This window comes from Mytilus galloprovincialis, chromosome 2 (genome assembly GCF_965363235.1).
Source record: "Mytilus galloprovincialis chromosome 2, xbMytGall1.hap1.1, whole genome shotgun sequence".
NCBI classification, from domain to species: domain Eukaryota; kingdom Metazoa; phylum Mollusca; class Bivalvia; order Mytilida; family Mytilidae; genus Mytilus; species Mytilus galloprovincialis.
In genome coordinates, this window is record NC_134839.1 from 18,864,862 (window position 1) to 18,889,998 (window position 25,137).

The 25,137-nt window shown below is 31.7% G+C and overlaps 1 protein-coding gene across 1 annotated transcript in view; it reads left to right on the forward strand.

Annotated features, from left to right (window-relative positions):
- The first annotated feature begins 2 nt into the window (after positions 1–2).
- The window catches only part of LOC143063048 (E3 ubiquitin-protein ligase LRSAM1-like), a 52,059-nt gene continuing 26,924 nt past the window's right edge, over positions 3–25,137 (forward strand). Inside the window, exons 1-9 of the mRNA XM_076234965.1 lie at positions 3–142; positions 10,155–10,413; positions 10,992–11,045; positions 11,669–11,713; positions 12,276–12,350; positions 13,319–13,387; positions 22,277–22,361; positions 24,172–24,336; positions 24,702–24,749. Of these exons, the coding sequence (XP_076091080.1) occupies positions 10,183–10,413; positions 10,992–11,045; positions 11,669–11,713; positions 12,276–12,350; positions 13,319–13,387; positions 22,277–22,361; positions 24,172–24,336; positions 24,702–24,749 (772 nt within the window). The 5' untranslated portion in view covers positions 3–142; positions 10,155–10,182. The remainder of the gene's footprint in view (positions 143–10,154; positions 10,414–10,991; positions 11,046–11,668; positions 11,714–12,275; positions 12,351–13,318; positions 13,388–22,276; positions 22,362–24,171; positions 24,337–24,701; positions 24,750–25,137) is intronic.

Here is a 25,137-nt window from a genome sequence, read left to right on the forward strand (position 1 = left end):
TATCACGTGACATTTGTTATTTATATATTTGTCAACTTTCGCAATACTTAATTTTTCAATAATATTTTAACAAAAAGTGATCTTCCAGTGATATAAATCACTCATTTAACCCAACAAGAGTAACATACAGTAGCTTTTAAAGGTAATATTGATTTAGATTATGGAAAACACTCACACAGACTCTATACACTATGATTATCTGGTTTATAAATTATACAACATGTCATACATAAATATCTATTGTACATGCTCTATACTATAGAAAGTAATATAAACCTTAGCCTTAGAAACACAGTGAAATATGAAGATTACAGTATAATTACCCATAAAATTAAAATTAGACAGGAATGGTCCTGCAGGTCATATTTTTAACAGTATCACTACTACTGTAAAAGGAAGGAATTGAATTACATGATATAGTGATATAGAAGCATACGTAATAATAGGCCCTTTCAGTTTCAATGTTATTACAGTTACATTGATTAGGGACGACATCAAAAGTTCAATGAAGGATAAAAAACTTAATTCAAATAGTTTTTTCACTGACCCCCCTACCCCCCTATTAACTTAATTTGGGAAAAATTGATTGACCCATATGGATATATGTAAAAATCAATGTCGGATAACAAAATCTTGCAGCAGTTCAACCCCCCCACCCCCAAACTATTTGAATTAAGTTTTTTATCTTACATTGATCTTTTGATGTCGTCCCTTAGGGAATAGATTTTCATAATGAAGGTAAAAAATGGTTTGAAATACAGGAAAACATCATTGAAACCGAAAAGTTGCATGGAAAACATTCAGAGGATTTCTGTAATTCAGTGGTTGTCGTTTGTTTATGTACGTGTTACATATTTGTTTTTCGTTAATTTTTTTTTTTGTATAAATAAGGCTGGAGTTTTCTCGTTTGAATTGTTTTACATTGTCATATATATCGGGGCCTTTTATAGCTGACTATGCAGAATGGGCTTTGCTCATTGTTGAAGGCCGTACAATGACCTATAGTTGTTAATGTCTGTTTAAATGAATGACTGTAAATTATTGCAGAAGAATGAGCTATTTCTTTGAAATGTTGTTGTTTATTTCTCAATTGTACTTTTATCTTGATACAGTCATACTAGTACATGTACTTGATGTTTTTTTATTGGTAAATTGTGTTTCAATGGTTCGTGCATGTGTATGTTTTTACTGTGTTTAATCTAAAGTGATCATAATTTGTACATACATTATACATGTTATATATACAAATAGAGAAAAATAATATTGGCTGTGTATAGTGGTCTATAGTGTGTCAATGCATAACTAAAATTTAACTGATGTTTTCTGCAGAAAGTAATTTATTATTGTACATGTTGTACTTACATTGTATAAGTTGACCCGTGACAAATTTTTGATAAAATTTCTAACCTACATGTATATCAGTATAACTTTGGCTTTTTAAAATAAAAGGAAAAGCATTCTCTACTACATTTCAATCACATGTACACATAACACATATATATTCTACTATTTCTTCTGATTTCATTCTGTGTATTGTGATCGATGAAATCAAGCTAAGTCACTAGGTGATTCGTTAATTACATTTTAATGTAATCACAGCTATTATCACAGGTAGTTAATTTCTCATTTGAGTGATTAAAAAGGTGTCAACATTATCATGATTAATACATTGTAGATGTGGTAGTATGATGTGATGTTCCCAGCTTAACCTAATGTGTCATGCATGTGATAAATAATTTTAAAAAGGTCATAAAAATAAGAGAAAAGCCAAATTAGTGGTAACTTTTCATTGTACACTGAAATTTGACATAAAATTGAGAATGGAAATGGGGAATGTGTCAAAGAGACAACAACTCGACCATAGAGCAGACAACAGCAGAAGGTCACCAACAGGTCTGCAATGCAGCAAGAAATTCCCGCACCCAGAGGCGTTCTTCAGCTGGCCCCTAAACAAATATATATACTAGTTCAGTGATAATGAACGCCATACTAAACTCCAAATTGTACACAAGAAACTAAATGAGTTTCACTTTCAATGTTGACATTCTTTTCCTTTAAATAACTTTACACATACAATTCACGTGTTATCCATCACAAGCTACATTTGTAAGGGGTAAACCCGGTTAAATTGAAGTTCACATGAATACAGATTCAATGAGGTCTAATTTTTCACTTGCAAGTGAATAATTCATAATCAATGTTTTTATACGACCGCAAAAATTTTAATTTTATGGTCGTATATTGCTATCACGTTGGCGTCGTCGTCGTCGTCCGAATACTTTTAGTTTTCGCACTCTAACCTTAGTAAAAGTGAATAGAAATCAATGAAATTTTAAAACAAGGTTTATGACCACAAAAGGAAGGTTGGGATTGATTTTGGGAGTTTTGGTCCCAACATTTTAGGAATTAGGGGCCAAAAAGGGCCCAAATAAGCATTTTCTTGGTTTTCGCACTATAACTTTAGTTTAAGTAAATAGAAATCTATGAAATTTTGACACAAGGTTTATGACCACAAAAGGAAGGTTGGGATTGATTTTGGGAGTTTTGGTTCCAACAGTTTAGGAAATAAGGGCCAAAAAAGGGCCCAAATAAGCATTATTCTTGGTTTTCGCACAATAACTTTAGTATAAGTAAATAGAAATCAATGAAATTTTAACACAAGGTTTATGACCATAAAAGGAAGGTTTGGTTTGATTTTGGGAGTTTTGGTCCTAACAGTTTAGGAATAAGGGGCCCAAAGGGTCCAAAATTGAACTTTGTGTGATTTCATCAAAAATTGAATAATTGGGGTTCTTTGATATGCCGAATCTAACTATGTATGTAGATTCTTAATTTTTGGTCCCGTTTTCAAATTGGTCTACATTAAGGTCCAAAGGGTCCAAAATTAAACTTAGTTTGATTTTGACAAAAAATGAATCCTTGGGGTTCTTTGATATGCTGAATTTAAAAATGTACTTAGATTTTTAATTATTGGCCTAGTTTTCAAGTTGGTCCAAATGGGGGTCCAAAATTAAACTTTGTTTGATTTCATCAAAAATTGAATAAATGGGTTCTTTGATATGCCAAATCTAACTGTGTATGTAGATTCTTAATTTTTGGTCCAGTTTTCAAATTGGTCTACATTAAGGTCCAAAGGGTCCAAAATTAAATTAAGTTTGATTTTAACAAAAATTAAATTCTTGGGCTTATTTGATATATGCTTTATCTAAATATGTAATTTGATTTTTGATTATGGGCCCAGTTTTCAAGTTGGTCCAAATCAGGATTCCATATCAAGTATTGTGCAATAGCAAGAAATTTTCAATTGCACAGTATTGCACAATAGCAAGAAATATCTAATTGCACAATATTGTGCAATAGCAATTAATTTTCAATTGGAGTTATCTTTCTTTGTATAGAATAGTAGTTGATAATATATGTTGGAAATTTGCCAGACATGACTATGATGTCATTTTCTATTTTTATTTGCCAATAACTTTATGTAAATGACTTCATTGGAAATTTGCCAATATAAAATGTTGCTGATGAAGCTTTTTTCCCTTATCTTATCTAAAATGTTTTTAGATAATGTATGTTGGACATTTGCCAGACATGACTATGATGTCATTTTCTATTTTTATTTGCCAATAACTAATAACTTTATGTAAATAACTTCATTGGAAATTTGCCAATATAAAATGTTGCTGATGAAGTTTTTTTTATTGTTTTATACAATAAACAATGTATATTCACTTTAACTACCAACCAATCTTTACCATTTAGTGATAACAAGCACTTTATTTTACATTTTAATATTTTATGATGTATTTAAAAGAGTAGTTATTGTTGCAAACTCCATTAGAAATTTGAATTGATATCAGTTTTGGAAAAAGGAAAACGGGGATGTGAAAAAAAAGGGGGGGGGGTTAAATTTTTCTCATTTCAGATTTCATAAATAAATAGAAAATTTCTTCAAACATTTTTTTGAGAGGATAAATATTCAACAGCATAGTGAATTGCTCAAAGGCAAAAAAAAACTTTTAAGTTCATTAGACCACATTCATTCTGTGTCAGAAACCTATGCTGTGTCATGATCAACTATTTAATTTTAGATTTAAAAAGTTTGAAGAAGAAATCTTTAATTGATTTGTAAAATCTTGACATTTGTTTTGTGTAATAAAAACCCATGTAATGTCAAAAATTTGATCACAATCCAAATTCAGAGCTGTATCAGGCTTGAATGTTTTGTCCATACTTGCCCCAACTGTTCAGGGTTCGACCTCTGTGGTCGTATAAAGCTGCGCCCTGCGGAGCACCTGGTTTTTAGCTTATTTTGACAAAATGATCCCATACTGGCTGCTAAAAGCCACTTACAATGTATAATTTCCCTGTTTGCATTTCATTAATGATTGAGCCAAACAAATGAATTATCAGATTTTTTATAAATTTGTAGCTAGTGCCCCTTTTAATATTTCAAATTATTATTAGTTTTTATAATGTGATTATGTTCCAGTGTTCTCCCCAGATATTTCATTTAGCATCCTCGTAAACAGGGGAAATTGAAATACCATCTTGTTTCTAAAAATTATAGCATCACATCCATAACATAATCTATAACATGTATAAGAAAACCACTTCAGATAGCATCACATTTATAACAATAAGGCATTTCTGTATGTAACTGGTGACACAGAACATTTATATCTCTAAAATAGGGATGTCAATGTGTACTCGAGTAACGCTCGATAGTACCAAGTATCAATTACCAAAATGATACTTTACTAATCAGTTTCCTGTTAGAATGTTGTTGCTTTTTTAAGCTTAAACAAAAAAATATTTTTATTGAGAGCACCTGCTGCGAAATTAAATATTAATCAAATATAACAAAAATTAAAATATGATTGGAACGTTTGCGTTTAACTGTTCTTTAAAATTGCTCCAAACAGAGGTAGGATATATGAACAAGTGCACTTATCCTAGGCCTACATTGTTAGCATATCTTAGTCATTCTCCCACCTCTGTACCCTCAGAGCATATATTTTCATCAGTGGAACTGTTAGTATCTAACAATCTTGGGAAGTTGCCTTGTTTCAGAAAAAGTTGACAAGATAATACAAACAATTGGTTGCACCCTATGTCCACCCTTTGAAAATGATTGAAGGCATCAGTAAGTTCTAATCATCACCCCTTTGATAAAAAATAAATGTTTTTTTTTACAGTTTCAAAATACTGATGTTTGTCAAAGTAATCATTTTTCTTTCGATATTAATATTAATTAATTACTTGATTAGATCATTGTGAACTTACATAACTTAGAACATTGAGTAACTGACATGGGCTATTAATTATGAAATAAAATTCCTTGGACTATAATCTAGTTCTAGGTAATAAGGTTGAGGGTTTTATGTTCATAATGCAACGACCAACAATACATAAAATTTGTATAATTCTGCGTTTCCATTTTGTTAATGTTTTACCGAGCGAGTACTTGAGTACGTATCGCTCAGTCGGTTAATCCAACAAGTACTCGATTAGTTCATCTTCACCATGTTGACATCCCTACTCTAAAGACATTATTTGTGGACTAATGGCATGAGTAAACTTATATAAACCTCAGTAGGCCAGTTATTACATGGCATTTAATTGATACTATTGATATTTTTCAAAATGGATTCACTATTTTAATTTACTAATTAAATATGTATAGGCAGATACATAAACACAGACCATATACATATTGATATGAAATGACACCACACTCCAGCCCTACATAATAATAATAATGAAGTTGATATAAAATATATGTGTCATGTGTCTCATATTGATTAAATTTTGAACAATATACAATTTAACATACATATGTATATACAGTATTAAAATTTAATCAATTTCCAGCCAAACAAATTAAGATATTTAAAAATTATATTACAAAGTTGTATACAGTGCTTAATAAAATGAAGCTAACGATTTTAGAGTAGATCTGGTTCTTCACCTCCTCCTTGACTAGGGCATGGAACCTGTACTTTATTTCTCATATATGGGTCAGAATTTACTGTCATGGAATTTGTGTTACATCTTACAATTTCTTAAAATGTATGGCAAATTAAGATTCTGAATGAATAAAACATAGAATGGGAGAAAACTTGCATGATGATGATATAAATAACCCCAATAGAATTCCACTTTTTCTGATGCAAGTGTTTCTTATACTAAATTTCAATGTGACTTTTGGTGGACATTTTGTTGAATTTATCGTGTCCTTAAAAATCTTGTTGTTAAAAACATGTCTCAGTTGAATGTATCTTTCAAATACTCTTTGCTATGTGAATATTAATATCAACAAGAGATGTTAGATAACTATTTCATGGTGCTTAAAAGGGTATATATGTTATATTAAAACGAGAAAATAGGTTATATTTGCAGAAGTTGAAGATGTAACATTTGGTGTCATAAATGTTACATCCGAAAAATGTTACTTAAAACAGCTTTGAGATGTTCCCTGTCCAAAACATGCAGATTTACACGGAGATAAACTGTTCCAATATTTGGGTATAATGTTGTGCATGGACGGTTTTTCGTAGAAGAACTTCAAATACACAAGTGATTGACATTCATGAAAATGGTGTCAATTTGTTACATCTTATATACAACACTAATAAATTAAATAAAAGAGAACCAATTAACATAATAGCAAAGTTCAATTGAAGTTTTGAAATATTTATTACATTACGTCATACTATTGTACAACCATATTCAACACATGCAGTCTTTTCAACTTTCAATGAAGAAAACAAGGTTGCAAAATTGAAGGAAGTGCAAACCAGAGATTTGTTACATCATGTACATAAAATATTTCAGTTATATCTACCACATAAATATACATGTAATGAAGGATTACTGTGATTAGTTTAGTTATTTCTAAATCTGATATCATCTAGATTGTTAACCTGACAAATTTGGTACAGCTAAGTTTGATGTAAACAGACTTCTGATAGATAAAGAATGGCACAACCATTTCAATGCAATAATATTGTTACACCCTTGACTTTTTTGTCTAAATTTAGGCTAATGAAAAATTCATCAATAAAAGTAACCCAATTTACACATGAAAATTAGTTCACATTGCACCACAATATTAATACAGGAGAGGTTCATGAAGGGCTAAGCTAAAAGAGATACTGCAGAACATGATGTAACACTGAAACTAAATCAATTTTTGATGTAACAAAGACAACAAATTTGAAAAATAGTTTATAATAAAAAAAGTATGAGGACCCAATTGGATTTAGTCAACTTTTTTTTTTATTTGCACCATGCATTTCTTATATTCTGTAACCTTTCACCAAAAATTGATTGTGATATAATCAGGAACATGAAAAGAAAACCGAAATTGTGTCCTGTTACATCCATGAGTTTAAAAGTGAAATTTCTTGAATATGGGTCAAAATTAGACAGAATATTGCTAGTATTTAATCTGTAAAGAGATAATGAACAGACTTTACCCTACACAGATGTCTAATTGATCATAGAATTTCTGAAAACCTGTATGAAAAAGAAGTTTTGGAGTCTGTGTTACATCATTCAATGAAATGAAAAAATGCCACTAATATCATGTTTCATGAACAAGTTATCTTTTTGCATACAGAAATGGAAAGGCCTTGATCCCTAGGTTTAATTTTCAGTGGTCTTTTCATTTTCTGAGCAGTTTCAAATTTTCTGAAAAGACAGTTTTGGATGTAAAAAAAATTCATGACAGTAAATTCTCACCCATATATATCCTGAATATCCTTGAAAAACAATTGGCTTTTGTTTACTTTCAACATTATTTTCTGTGGAAAGGCCTATTATATTTGTTCTGATTTTTTTTTTCTTTTTTTTCTGCTAAATTTTGTTCTTGCTTGTAATTTTTGTTTCCCAACATGTCACTTTAATAGATATTTGGTGTATGTTATCAAAAAGTTTAATCACTTTTAAATTTGACCCTGCTAAGCAGAACAATTATCTTTGTAAGAGTTATCTCCTCGGGCGCTGTTTTTCTTGTGTGTGCATCTCCTTTGCAATCGTAAAAGATTATCACAGTAAAAGATTACAACAGAATTATTTTTCCAAATTACCCCAAGTGGTAAAGAGATTCCATATGAGAGTTATTTCCCTTTATGCATTTGATATTATTATAAGTGATATGCATTTGTAATTGGTAGACCTTTAGTGATATAGACCTAGTATCTTTTGATTTGAGTCCAGAATAACAGAAAATTAGGTCAAGGTCAAGGTCATATTCAAAATTTTAAGGTTAATTTGACGTTCTAGATTTTGACCTTTGCTTTTACTTCCTATATGTGTACATGATAAAGCCATGGGACATTTTGCATTCGGTTGCTATTTTTGCACTGGAAATGACATCTTAAACTGGATATTGTTATTTTCATATCAAGTGTATAGTTTCAGTTGGAAAGGCCTTCAATTGTTCTCCGAACAACTGGTTTTTCATTTGTATATACATTTGTTTACTCTTCTTTATATCAAATGACAAATGATAATTTTTGATAGTTTTTATATTTTCACCAATCATGCTAATTAGGATAAGGATATGAAATATGAAAATCAATCAATGATATATGATAATATATTATAATCAGGGGAATTAATTCATGTTATACATGTTATAACACTGCACATCCTACAGGATGGTCTGGGTAGTGTTTGCAGAAAAGAGTATTATAAGCTTAGGAATAAGGAAAAGAGAAAAAGAGACAAACAAATATATAACATGTATAATGGAAATAAATGGTAAATGGTAAAGAAAAATGGCCTGTTAAAGAAAAAATACTGAAATTGAGCCCCCTCCGTAACCTCATATAGCAAAAAATATAAACAATAAAATATTTCTTTGTTTTAGTTTTAATTTGAATAAATAGGATTTTCAATTTCAATGAAAATGAATGATACCTTACAGCTCTCAGTTAAACAAAATTGCAAGGCCTTAGAAAGAGATTAATCAAATCAGATATATGGATAAATATTACAAAACAAAGTAAAATTATTGATCCAAGCATATTTATATTGCCTCTGAGGGAATTGTCCAATATATTGCTGTATAATGTTTGTGTGTAGATTCCTAATGATATAATTTGTTATCCTTCTTGATGTAAATATGGCTGAGTTATTTACGCTGTTCATGTTTGGATACAGGAAAAAGAAAAATAACATCATGCCCTTTGTAAGTTTTTATGTGCTTGGGTGGACAATTTCTCTTTAAATATTATTCATTATCATTGTATATGATCATTGATGTTTTTTTTATTCCAATTTGATCAATTTAAGTTTGTTTGTTTTGTATGTTTATTTATATTCTTTGAATTAGATATATTGGCAAAGGTCAATTTTGATATGGAGGGTCAATATATCAATATCATACATTAGGGATATTAGCTATTAGTCCACGGTAATGTCTGAAAAGTCCAGGTGAAGCATGAGATTTTTCAGTAATGTCAGAAAACGAGCAGCTGAAAATTTAACATTCACATCTAAACATTGTGTTTATGTTTCCATAATTTGGCATTGGTCACCAGACTTGACTACTAACTTTTCATGTTTTCATCATAATCTGAGAGTTATTAATATACGAAGCAAACTTTTAAACCACATGTTTTAAATACTTTTCTAACGTTTATTATACACAAATATCATCCTATTTTTGTTAGAAAAAGATGTCACAGTACTTGACAAACATCAGGGACACTAATATTCTTGATTGTAACGCTTTGCTACCTTTGATTCCTTTGAGAATATTTAGCATGATTCCATATTCACTCCGATTTGGTGGCTTACAAAGTCACGGCTTACAAGGTGACAACAAAGCCAAAGAGCTTCCCACTGAATTCTATTGATGACAATGGAATATTTTATATTCTTCTCTGACACTTCTTGGCCATTCTATAAAATACTGTAAATTCAGAAATTATAAATGCAAGGTTTTTATTTATATGACTGGATGAGTATCACAATAAAAGTCCTGAATTTACAGTATATTTTGTTAGGATAAAGCAAATTTATACCAGATCAGACATGTCAGACTTGTAAAATATTTTTTTATATTTTATTTTAAAACCTGACAGACTGGTAACATCATTATTGTAAATAACCAGTTATATATATGTTTTGAATATTTTTAGGTAAAAATATTCTTGAATGATTGGGTGAATGGGACACCATGTCTCTAAAGATAAAAAAAGGTCATCGAATAACCTGACGACACCAAAAGGAAAAAAGTCCGCCAAAAAACCAGGTGGTTTGTTATCCTCTTCAAAGGGGGCAGGTCAGCCCAAAGGTGCTACTCAAACATCAAAGACGGAATCATCCAAAAAGAAAATGCCTTTCTTAAGATTTCAAAGTTCACAAGCCAAGAAACGCTATCAGGACCAAATGTTTGAGGTATTATAATGTGTAATTTGATTATTTTATATACATGTAACCACTTTCACTTTGTTTAAAACCCAACCAAAAAGTAGAAAACAGCTGAAGGCCACTAATGACAATAAGTCTTCAAAATATTTTAGAATATCCTGCAACCAGAGGCGTGCTTCAGCTGGCCACTAAACAAAAATGTGTACTAGTTCAGTGATAATGAACACCCTATGAACACCAATACACACACACAGACTCCAATTGCACAAAGATGAGATGAACTACAAGGATATCATGTGACCAAAGATGTTTAAATGATAAGAAAAGAAGTTTTTACAATGTTGTTTTTTCACTCATTGTGAATAAACTGTCTTATAATTCAGTTGCTATGTTTAGGTGCTGTACAATGACTACATTAACACCTTAATGCATTGACAATGAAAAATCGGCAGTCAACCTATCAAAATCATTGTTCGTGAGGAGATTTTAGTGTCATAGAACATATCTACCAAACAATAAAGCAAAAATTGTTTTATATACAACCAAAAAACACTACCACTGAGCTCCTTTTTCCATAATGTTTGTTTTTGTTTTTCTTAATACAGGCTGAAAATAACCCAGAACCAAATATTGATGTTTCCAATTGTGAACTTGATGAGGTAAGTAAAAATTAACAATTTTTTTACGGTTGAAATCATATTGGTTTTAACCTATTTTGTTTCCTGTTCTTTATTCTAATTCTATGAACTTCTGTTAAAAAATTGTATAACTTAAAAGGGAAACTACTAGATTCGATCTGGTCTAGTCCATCAAACTAAAATAATAAAGTCCATCAAAAACACAAGATGTCAAAATCTTGGACAATATGTTCTGCAACAAAATAATCTACAAAATAAATATAACACATTTGAATACTGTTCTATATAAAACTTGAATACAAATATTTTGTATACAAAAAAAAAATAAATAAACTTCTACCTATATATATATGACGTGCACATATGTGGTCACTACCCAGTCCTCAATAACTAAAAACCTGTGCAATTTACTTTTATACTGACCGCCAAACCGGTTAAGGGCAATAGTATACAACTTGTACAAAATCTCCTTTATAAAATTAATGCGCAATCTTTCAAATACCTTCCGCATACAGCACATAAATATATTTCTGATACTATATTGTACTTGCATATTCTTAGATTAAATGCTGAAATTACAGTTACAAACATCTGCATGGTCCTGGGTAGAGTTGTAAACTTATTGGGTTTGCTTTGTGTTTCAGATACCAGATGATTTATATTCAGCATGTAACTACTTACAGAAAGAGGTCAGTCATTCTTGATTTTATAACATGTTTGGTTTATTCAATATGAATATATGTTACTGATTTAATACTACTATTTGAATGAAAAGAAGAGTGGGATCAACATCAATGAGACAGCCAAATACCACAAAAATTAATAGACATCTAGAGGTCAACATATATATAGTCTTCAAGAATAGACAAGTGTCGATAATATATCAAGCTTTAAATATCCCTGAATCTTTAATAATTATGCATAAATTAAATGAAACTATATAAAGATCTGCCAAAACGATCTCAGTAGAAAGAAAAACCATTACGATATGATAAAAGTTTTGGGACAGGAACATGTGTGGTTTAAGTACATAAGTACTACCATTCCATACTACAATATGGTATTTTCCCTATTCATCCTTATAAGCTCTGTTTGTTTTTTGTTCCTTTGAAAATTGCTTTAAAGCAATGCTTTATCAGTCTATTTGTCAATTTTGAATTAAATTGAAAATAAGGTTCATTTCATAATTCCATGTTCTGCTCAACTATTGAGGAAACAAAAATCATTTGTTCTTTGTTTATATGTTTTCAGGCCTTATTATTGAATAACAACTGGTTATCTGGAATTGACAAACCAGACAGATTAAATGATTTTAGGACACTCAGGGTAAGGTTATGTAGGAATAGAAATACAAAGATACCGTAAATTAAGAAATTATTACAAGGTTTTTATTAACCCTTTCCTCCATAGTGATGCCTTTTGACGCCACCCCCTTTACTCCATAATGACGCCTTTTGATGCCCGTGTAGTACCTCAGTTGAAACGCTTTGACTACAAAGTGTCTGCAGTAGACTTAATAAAACTTGTATCCATTATGAAAAGGAATATCGTAGGAATATCTGACTTTAATTTATTTGATGAATTATTTGTTTTTCACAATGCATTAATACTTTAAAGCATATTTTTAGCATTTTAATGAAAAATCCTTATGCGAATCAAGTATGCAAAAAAAAATAAATTCAATGGAGGAAAGGGTTAATTTGAATATTGTGACTGGTTGCATTGAGTATTTGCAATAATAATGTAATAAGAACTTGCATTTTGGTATCTGATGCATTTATCCATATGCATATTATTTTGAAATCACAATAATTAATCACACATTCTTCAAAATATGCAATAATAAATGAACACATTAATTTCTGAATTTACAGTACTCATCTACAAGATATGACCGTCTGCCAATTAGAAATGCATCTGAGTTCTAGGTTTACAGCACAGAGTCACTAGTGTAACAGTATTTTATTTGATCTTAAATTTATATTGTTAGCACAAGCAACAGTTTGGATAAAAAGTGAGCAACTAGTGCTGTATAAAGTGGTTGCATATTCTAATTGATGAATTGTACAAAAGTTATATACTTAGATAATTTAAAAGGTTTCATGGAATTATTAAAATAATTATTTATTTAACATTGTCAAATTGACAGTTTTATCTTTATAGAATATTGATGAGGGTGTTGCTGGGAGTTAACAGAATAGAGAATAATGTACAAAAATATATAAAGAATAGAGAATAACCCTTATTAATGTTCCTATATATCAATAGTTATTCTGTATATTACTTTTTTTCAGGTATTGGATTTACACCACAATGAAATCAAAAATTTGCCTGAGAATATTCATCAGCTTGAAAATCTACAGGTAATTTTTAGAAGCCTATTGTTTATACTTGTAGTTTTCCTCTTTATTAAAAGAATAAAACCACTAATTCATAGCCTCATTGCTTTCTATGTTAAATTCTTCAATTTTAAGCATTAACAGCTTCTTTGTCATCAGTTTAAATAAAGTAGTAGTCATTTGATGTCAAAACTCTACTTTATCCTGACTTGCACTGTAAAATTCAACATACCTATAATTACATAATAGAGCACAATGGTTCCCAGAAGTTTGGTATAAAAAAAACCACAGATACTTCTTATCTGAACAACTGGGGAAATGTTATTATTTAAACAACCGCAAAATTTTTTTTTTATACGACTGCAAAAAATTTTGGGGATCGTATTATGGTATGATGCCGTTGTCTGTGTCGTCGTCAGAAGACACATTTGGTTTCTGGACAATAACTTTAATTTAAGTAAATGGATCTCTATGATTTTTGATAAGAAGGTTCAACACCTCAAAAGGAAGGTTGTGATTGATTTTTGGGATGATGGTCCAAACCGTTTAGGAATTAGGGGCCCAAAAGGGGCCCTTAACAAGCTTTTTCTAGTTTTAGGATAATAACTTGTGTTTCAGTATTTTGATTGCTCTAAAATTGTACCACAATGTTTAATACCACAGGTAGAAGTATGGGATTAATTTTGGGGGTAACGATGGCAACAGATTAGGAATAAAGGGCAAAAAAGGAGCCAAAAAAAAAGCTTTTTTGTAGTGTCCAGACAATAACTTGTGATCAAATGAATGGATCTCTTGTACTACAAGTTCCTATACTACAAACACTTGGATTGAGTTTGGGGGTAATTACTCCATGAAGGGATTCAGAAAGTTTGGGTTTTTTTTAGGGGGGGGGGTCATTTTTTAAGGGGTTCATATTTTTTTTCAATATTTTTGAAAAGTTAAGAAGAAATTAAAGAAGAAACCTTCAATTACACAGTATTGCACAATAGATTTGTATGATCTTTATACCAAATGTTTTTGTGTGTTAGAAACATATATTATTGCAAAATTTTTATCACAATCCAAATTCAGACAGTATCAAACTTGAATATTGTGTCCAAATTGGCCCCAACTGTTCAGGGTTCGACCTCAGCGATCATATCAGGCTGCGCTCAGCGAAGCAATTTATTTTATTCAAAATAAACTTTCAACAAGGGTACTGCAGTGATCCCAAGCCTTCATTCAATACCAAATTTACCCAAACATTTTACTTTATTGACAAATTTACGATACAGCTATGCGTATAAACTATTTTGTATAACTTTTACATGATGTACTACTTTCTGGTAGGGCTAGAATTAGTGGTTCTATATGCCAAGAAGGCATTGTCGTACTACTGGTTAGATCTTGAAAATTTCTTTTACTTGATGAACAGATTACCATGTTATGTTGTTTTTGTCAAAAACACCATAAAGCTTGAACAATTATAAACCAATATACCATGTGGTTCAGTCACTTGAACAATTATACACCAATATACCATGTGGTTCAGCCACTTGAACAATTATACACCAATATACCATGTTGTTCAGCCACTTGAACAATTATAAACCAATATACCATGTGGTTCAGCCTCTTGAACAATTATACACCAATATACCATGTGGTTCAGCCACTTGAACAATTATACACCAATATACCATGTGGTTCAGCCACTTGAAAAATTATAAACCAATATACCATGTGGTTCAGTCACTTGAACAATTATACACCAATATACCATGTGGTTCAGCCACTTGAACAATTATACACCAATATACCATGTGGTTCAGCCACTTGAACAATTATAAACCAATATACCATGTGGTTCAGTCACTTGAACAATTATACACCAATATACCATGTGGTTCAGTCACTTGAACAATTATACACCAATATACCATGTGGTTCAGCCACTTGAAAAATTATACACCAATATACCATGTGGTTCAGCCACTTGAACAATTATAAACCAATATACCATGTGGTTCAGTCACTTGAACAATTATACACCAATATACCATGTGGTTCAGCCACTTGAAAAATTATACACCAATATACCATGTGGTTCAGCCACTTGAACAATTATACACCAATATACCATGTGGTTCAGTCACTTGAACAATTATAAACCAATATACCATGTGGTTCAGCCACTTGAACAATTATACACCAATATACCATGTGGTTCAGTCACTTGAACAATTATACACCAATATACCATGTGGTTCAGCCACTTGAACAATTATACACCAATATACCATGTGGTTCAGCCACTTGAACAATTATACACCAATATACCATGTGGTTCAGCCACTTGAACAATTATACACCAATATACCATGTGGTTCAGCCACTTGAAAAAATTATAAACCAATATACCATGTGGTTCAGCCACTTGAACAATTATACACCAATATACCATGTGGTTCAGCCACTTGAAAAATTATACACCAATATACCATGTTGTTCAGATACTTGAACAATTATACACCAATATACCATGTGGTTCAGCCACTTGAAAAATTATAAACCAATATACCATGTTGTTCAGATACTTGAACAATTATATACCAATATACCATGTGGTTCAGCCACTTGAACAATTATACACCAATATACCATGTGGTTCAGCCACTTGAACAATTATACACCAATATACCATGTGGTTCAGCCACTTGAACAATTATACACCAATATACCATGTGGTTCAGCCACTTGAACAATTATACACCAATATACCATGTTGTTCAGATACTTGAACAATTATACACCAATATACCATGTGGTTCAGTCACTTGAAAAATTATGCACCAATATACCATGTGGTTCAGCCACTTGAACAATTATACACCAATATACCATGTGGTTCAGCCACTTGAAAAATTATACACCAATATACCATGTGGTTCAGATACTTGAACAATTATACACCAATATACCATGTGGTTCAGCCACTTGAACAATTATACACCAATATACCATGTGGTTCAGCCACTTGAAAAATTATACACCAATATACCATGTTGTTCAGATACTTGAACAATTATACACCAATATACCATGTGGTTCAGCCACTTGAACAATTATACACCAATATACCATGTGGTTCAGCCACTTGAACAATTATACACCAATATACCATGTGGTTCAGCCACTTGAAAAATTATAAACCAATATACCATGTGGTTCAACCACTTGAACAATTATACACCAATATACCATGTGGTTCAGTCACTTGAACAATTATACACCAATATACCATGTGGTTCAGCCACTTGAAAAATTATACACCAATATACCATGTGGTTCAGCCACTTGAACAATTATAAACCAATATACCATGTGGTTCAACCACTTGAACAATTATACACCAATATACCATATGGTTCAGCCACTTGAACAATTATACACCAATATACCATGTGGTTCAGTCACTTGAAAAATTATACACCAATATACCATGTGGTTCAGCCACTTGAACAATTATACACCAATATACCATGTGTTTCAGCCACTTGAACAATTATACACCAATATACCATGTGGTTCAGATACTTGAACAATTATACACCAATATACCATGTGGTTCAGCCACTTGAACAATTATACACCAATATACCATGTGGTTCAGCCACTTGAAAAATTATAAACCAATATACCATGTTGTTCAGATACTTGAACAATTATACACCAATATACCATGTGGTTCAGCCACTTGAACAATTATACACCAATATACCATGTGGTTCAGCCACTTGAACAATTATAAACCAATATACCATGTGGTTCAACCACATGCACAATTATACACTAATATACCATGTGGTTCAGCCACTTGAACAATTATACACCAATATACCATGTGGTTCAGCCACTTGAACAATTATACACCAATATACCATGTGGTTCAGTCACTTGAACAATTATACACCAATATACCATGTGGTTCAGCCACTTGAACAATTATACACCAATATACCATGTGGTTCAGCCACTTGAACAATTATACACCAATATACCATGTGGTTCAACCACTTTGAACAATTATACACCAATATACCATGTGGTTCAGCCACTTGAACAATTATACACCAATATACCATGTGGTTCAGCCACTTGAACAATTATACACCAATATACCATGTGGTTCAGTCACTTGAACAATTATACACCAATATACCATGTGGTTCAGCCACTTGAAAAATTATAAACCAATATACCATGTTGTTCAAATACTTGAACAATTATACACCAATATACCATGTGGTTCAGCCACTTGAACAATTATACACCAATATACCATGTGGTTCAGCCACTTGAACAATTATACACCAATATACCATGTGGTTCAGCCACTTGAAAAATTATAAACCAATATACCATGTTGTTCAGATACTTGAACAATTATACACCAATATACCATGTGGTTCAGTCACTTGGACAATTATACACCAATATACCATGTGGTTCAGTCACTTGAACAATTATAAACCAATATACCATGTGGTTCAGTCACTTGAAAAATTATACACCAATATACCATGTGGTTCAGCCACTTGAACAATTATACACCAATATACCATGTGGTTCAGCCACTTGAACAATTATACACCAATATACCATGTGGTTCAGTCTTTTGAACAATTATAAACCAATATACCATGTGGTTCAGCCACTCGAAAAATTATACACCAATTTACCATGTGGTTCAGCCACTTGAAAAATTATACACCAATATACCATGTGGTTCAGCCACTTGAACAATTATACACCAATATACCATGTGGTTCAGCCACTTGAACAATTATACACCAATATACCATGTGGTTCAGCCACTTGAACAATTATACACCAATATACCATGTGGTTCAACCACTTTGAACAATTATACACCAATATACCATGTGGTTCAGCCACTTGAACAATTATACACCAATATACCATGTGGTTCAGTCACTTGAACAATTATACACCAATATACCATGTGGTTCAGCCACTTGAACAATTATACACCAATATACCATGTGGTTCAGCCACTTGAACAATTATACACCAATATACCATGTGGTTCAGCCACTTGAACAATTATACACCAATATACCATGTGGTTCAGCCACTTGAACAATTATACACCAATATACCATGTGGTTCAGCCACTTGAACAATTATACACCAATATACCATGTGGTTCAGCCACTTGAACAATTATACACCAATATACCATGTGGTTCAGCCACTTGAACAATTATACACCAATATACCATGTGGTTCAGCCACTTGAACAATTATACACCAATATACCATGTGGTTCAGCCACTTGAACAATTATACACCAATATACCATGTGGTTCAGCCACTTGAACAATTATACACCAATATACCATGTGGTTCAGCCACTTGAACAATTATACACCAATATACCATGTGGTTCAGTCACTTGAACAATTATACACCAATATACCATGTGGTTCAGCCACTTGAACAATTATACACCAATATACCATGTGGTTCAACCACTTTGAACAATTATACACCAATATACCATGTGGTTCAGCCACTTTGAACAATTATACACCAATATACCATGTGGTTCAGCCACTTGAACAATTATACACCAATATACCATGTGGTTCAGCCACTTGAACAATTATACACCAATATACCATGTGGTTCAGCCACTTGAACAATTATACACCAATATACCATGTGGTTCAGCCACTTGAACAATTATAGACCAATATACCATGTGGTTCAGCCACTTGAACAATTATAGACCAATATACCATGTGGTTCAGCCACTTGAACAATTATACACCAATATACCATGTGGTTCAGCCACTTGAACAATTATACACCAATATACCATGTGGTTCAGCCACTTGAACAATTATACACCAATATACCATGTGGTTCAGCCACTTGAACAATTATACACCAATATACCATGTGGTTCAGCCACTTGAACAATTATACACCAATATACCATGTGGTTCAGCCACTTGAACAATTATACACCAATATACCATGTTGTTCAGCCACTTGAACAATTATACACCAATATACCATGTGGTTCAGCCACTTGAACAATTATACACCAATATACCATGTGGTTCAGCCACTTGAACAATTATAGACCAATATACCATGTGGTTCAACCACTTGAACAATTATACACCAATATACCATGTGGTTCAACCACATCACCATGTTGGAATTTTTATATTGATTTTTCTTCTGTCTCAATGGCATTTACCAACTCCTCCTTTTATTATGATAATATAGAACATTCTTACGTAAGCTTCTCGTAACATAGGTACATAACTGTTTGTTCTTTTTAATAGAATATCTGGGGCGGATCCAGACATTTTTTAAAGGGGTCCCCATCCTTGTATATAAGAGGGGTTCCAACCATTTGTCCCAAATCAAATGCATTGATCATCAAAATAAAGGGATTCCAACCCTCAAACCCCCTGGATCCACCATTTTTATACGACCGCAAAATTTGAAAAATTTTTCGTCGTATATTGCTATCACGTTGGCGTCTGCGTCGTCGTCGTCGTCCGGCGTCCGAATACTTTTAGTTTTCGCACTCTAACTTTAGTAAAAGTGAATGGAAATCTATGAAATTTTAACACAAGGTTTATGACCACAAAAGGAAGGTTGGTATTGATTTTGGGAGTTTTGGTCCCAACATTTTAGGAATTAGGGGCCAAAAAGGGCCCAAATAAGCATTTTCTTGGTTTTCGCACTATAACTTTAGTTTAAGTTAATAGAAATCTATGAAATTTTGACACAAGGTTTATGACCACAAAAGAACGGTTGGGATTGATTTTGGGAGTTTAGGTTTCAACAGTTTAGGAATTAGGGGCCAAAAAAGGGCCCAAATAAGCATTATTCTTGGTTTTCGCACAATAACTTTAGTTTAAGTAAATAGAAATCAATGAAATTTAAACACAATGTTAATGACTACAAAAGGAAGGTTGGTATTGATTTTGGGAGTTTAGGTCCCAACAGTTTAGGAATTAGGGGCCAAAAAGGGACCCAAATAAGCATTTTTCTTGGTTTTCGCACCATAACGTTAGTATAAGTAAATAGAAATCTATGAAATTTAAACACAAGGTTTATGACCATAAAAGGAAGGTTGGTATTGATTTTGGGAGTTTTGGTCCCAACAGAATAAGGGGCCCAAAGGGTCCAAAATTAAACTTTGTTTGATTTCATCAAAATTGAATAATTGGGGTTTTTTGATATGTCGAATCTAACTGTCATGACTGTGTATGTAGATTCTTAACTTTTGGTCCCGTTTTCAAATTGGTCTACATTAAGGTCCAAAGGGTCCAAAATTAAACTTAGTTTGATTTTGACAAAAAATGAATCAGTTAGGTTCTTTGATATGCTGAATCTAAAAATGTACTTAGATTCTTGATTATTGGCCCAGTTTTCAAGTTGGTCCAAATCGGGGTCCAAAATTAAACTTTGTTTGATTTCATCAAAAATTGAATAAATGGGGTTCTTTGATATACCAAATCTAACTGTGTATGTAGATTCTTCATTTTTGGTCCTGTTTTCAAATTGGTCTACACTAAAGTCCAAAGGGTCCAAAATTAAACTTAGTCTGATTTCAACAAAAATTGAAATCTTGGGGTTCTTTGATATGCTGAATCCAAAAATGTACTTAGATTTTTTATTATGGGCCCAGTTTTCAAGTTGGTCCAAATCAGGATCTAAAATTATTATATTAAGTGTTGTGCAATAGCAAGTCTTTTCAATTGCACAGTATTGCGCAATGGCAAGAAATATCTAATTGCACAATATTGTGAAATAGCAAATTTTTTTTTAATTAGAGTTATCTTTCTTTGTCCAGAATAGTAAGCAAGAAATATCTAATTGCAAAATATTGTGCAATAGCAAGATTTTTTTTTAATTGGAGTTATCTTTCTTTGTCCAGAATCAACTTAAATCTTTGTTATATACAATATACAATGTATATTCACTTTTTACTACCAACTGATAAATTATAATAAATAACATTCAGTGATAACAAGCAGTTTTTTTTACATCTTAATATTTTATGATGTATTTAAATGAGTAGTTATTGTTGCAAACTCCATTAGAAATTTTAATTGAGATTAGTTTTGGAATAAGGGAAAGGGGGATGTGATTAAAAAAATTGGGTTCAATTTTTCTCATTTGAAATTTCATAAATAAAAAAGAAAATTTCTTCAAACATTTTTATGCCCCACCTACGATAGTAGAGGGGCATTATGTTTTCTGGTCTGTGCGTCCGTCCGTCCGTCCGTCTGTCCGTTCGTTCGTCCGTCCGTTCGTCCGTCCGTCTGTCCCGCTTCAGGTTAAAGTTTTTGGTCAAGGTAGTTTTTGATGAAGTTTAAGTCCAATCGACTTCAAACTTAGTACACATGTCCCCTATGATATGATCTTTCTAATTTTAATGCCAAATTAGAGTTTTTACCCCAATTTTACGGTCCACTGAACATGGAAAATGATAGTGCGAGTGGGGCATTCGTGTACTGAGGACACATTCTTGTTTTGAGAGGATTAATATTCAACAGCATAGTGAATTGCTCTAAGAGAAAACAAAAATTTTAAGTTCATTAGAACACATTCATTCTGTGTCAGAAACCTATGCTGTGTCAACTATTTAATCACAATCCAAATTTAGAGCTGAATCCAGCTTGAATGTTGTGTCCATACTTGCCCCAACCGTTCAGGGTTCAACCTCTGCGGTCGTATAAAGCTACGCCCTGCGGAGCATCTGGTTAAAACTTATGTCAGTTGTCAATGGATTGAAAAAATAAAATTTTACAAATCTTTACCCCTCACAAAGCATTTTATAATGTCTTCCATGGTTTTTATTTTATTTTCTTTTTCTAGGTATTGAATTTAGAAAACAACAAATTATCAAAGCTACCATCATCTATTGGTAAATTACGACATCTTCAAACACTCAATATTAAATGTAAGTAAGAAATATGATATGAGATTTGTACAGAAGCATTTTGTAAAATATTAGTTATAATTACACCTTATGTAAGAATCCTGGGTTTTGATTGGTTGATAGCCAGTGTATTTTTCACCAATTTACTGTTATCAAATAAATATCGTTCATTTTTTAACGTCGCTGGTATAGATGCAAAAAGGATATGCCTTTTTTACCCTCTCTGCCATGGTATTTGCCAAAAAATACTGTATCCGACTGGAGGCTTGTAACGTCATGATCACCAATGCGTTTTTAAACATTAACATTCAGTGTAATTAAACAGATATATCATGTTCTTGGGGGGTATTTGTGAAAAATACCAGTCTTGAGAAAGAATTTCCATCACCTTACGGCTTGCGAAATTTAACATTCTCTCGACTGGTATTTTTCGCAAATACCCCTCCTTTACATGATAAATCTGTTCAAAATACAGTTTGAAAGGGTGTGATTGCTTAACAATGGGGGGGAATATGAAAATGCTCATTAATTTAGATTTTTTTGTGTGATTTTTATGCCCCCACTGCAAAGCAAAGGGGGCATTTACTGTTGCCCTTGACTGTCTGTCTGTCCCATTTTCATTTGAAAGCTAGCTTGAGCGGTAGCTTTTAAAAAAAGTATATCATAAATGATCACAATAAGACTTTTGTAGAAATGGATTTTCATTGAATGTACATGGGTTGTGAAGAATGATATTATTGTAACAATAAAAGCAATAAATCAACCGAATAAGACTTTGAAGCTTATTTCTTTTCATCTTACCTCATGGAAGTCTTATGCAAATATACTGAGTTAAAAAAGTAAAGCAACATATGCTTTAATGTAAAAACTTTGAAATAAAAATTCAAAAGTTTTAAAAAATGGACTAAATATTTTGTTTAATAAAAATTGCACCTTATGATTTATTTTCCTTGTTTCATTAAATCTTTTAATTGTTTTTATGTTGAGTATAGTTTATCATGAAATATAAGATTAAAGATATTCGTAGCTAATTGTATTTTCCAGTATATTTAAAATTATATCTTTTATCTGTTGCTAATTTTTTTTACTCAGTATATGTAAGGTAGTATTAAAAAATATGACAATTAATATCTGACAGATTTATGTCTTTGAACGTCCGAAATATGAAATTTTGTGTATTTGAAATTATTCATGGCTGTTGTCTAAATTGACAAACAATTATCATGCCAAGCTAGTTGACCTAGAATACTCTAGTGCTTTGTATAACCATTTCATACTGAATTTATCTTTTTGTAATCCTCCTCACAAACCAAAATGATCTTTTTGGCACACCGGTGTAAAAGCCAAAATTATCTTTAAAGGAGACATTAGTTTTTATTTTTAGATAGCCCCATTGTAAACAGAAGGAGTTACATTCTAACAAATTGCTTGACCATGTTGATTCATAGATAATATCATAAACACTTGATGCTATTTATATATTTTCATCAGGTATTAATATGCTGTCAAACACAATGTTTTTTCAAAGAATGTTTTAAAGAGAAAAAATTTATGACGTAACAAAATGTTGGAATCGAAAACAATCACTGTTAGAAAAGTTATTGATAAATGTAACTAGCTAAAATCAACAGGCCAAAAAGTAGCCTTATTCTACCTTGTCATTTCAGATCAATTGCTTAGGTTTATATTGAGACCACACTTTTGTAGTCATGTAAAGAAGTTTTGAAAATAAAGATATCTGACTAACAGACTTCTTATTTTCCAGTCCATAACCAGATATAGCTAGTTTTTAAATGTTAATTACCTGTTTTTCTTTACTTTTTCAACATAGCCAATAGATTACACAGCTTTCCTGAAGAGATATGCAATTTGAAGAGTTTACGAATGCTGGATATCTCAGGAAATAAGATTGTGAGATTGTCTAAACAGTTCTACAAAGTCAGGACTTTAGAAACATTAATATTAGATCCAGAACAGATGCACTACCCACTTAGTGGTAACTATGAGTTTCTAATATACAATATATACTGATACACCATTTTTAAGGCAGACACCACAAACATGTTAAATAAGTATCTATGATCAGGTACCTAAGAGAAGAAAAAGAACAAATGGTCAAAAATCTCAAAAAGTGATAAATGAAGCAAGTTAGAAATGAAGCACCATACTAGTAGCTATAGAAAAAAGGTGAAACTGTAAACAGTGGTCATACAACATTATTCAGATGGTTGCATAAATTACATGTAGTTTGTTTATAGTAGATATATATGCTTACATGAATTACTTTTTGCTATATAGCCTTTCTGCGTTGAGCAAATAAAAATCAATCCTCTTTGTATTATATTCCTTTTTTTTTATCAGATGAGTGTTGTAAAGGTACAGAAGCTATCATGATATTTATTTGCTCAGGTGAGTCAATAAGTGCACATAAATATTTTGTAATCAGTTTATTGCATATTATTAAGAACTGTGAAACAATAACTTAAATTTGAATATTGGTGGTGTTTGTTTCGCTCAGATATAAATTAACTAAACTTGCACATATTCTTCTTCAGGGCAACTGAATTTTAATCAGTAATTTTTGCTTGTTTCTCATATGCTTGATATATTAGTTTGTCAACCAATAACTCTTTGCAAATGGATACAAACTTGAACAGATTTTTCTTCAGAACATAAAGATGTGCACCTGCTATTTTAAAATTTGATCTGACGGATGTAAAATTGATCTGATGAGTTACACCTTTTTCAACTTATTTTTATAGTTTAGTCTTCATTGTCCTGTTACACCATGGCCACT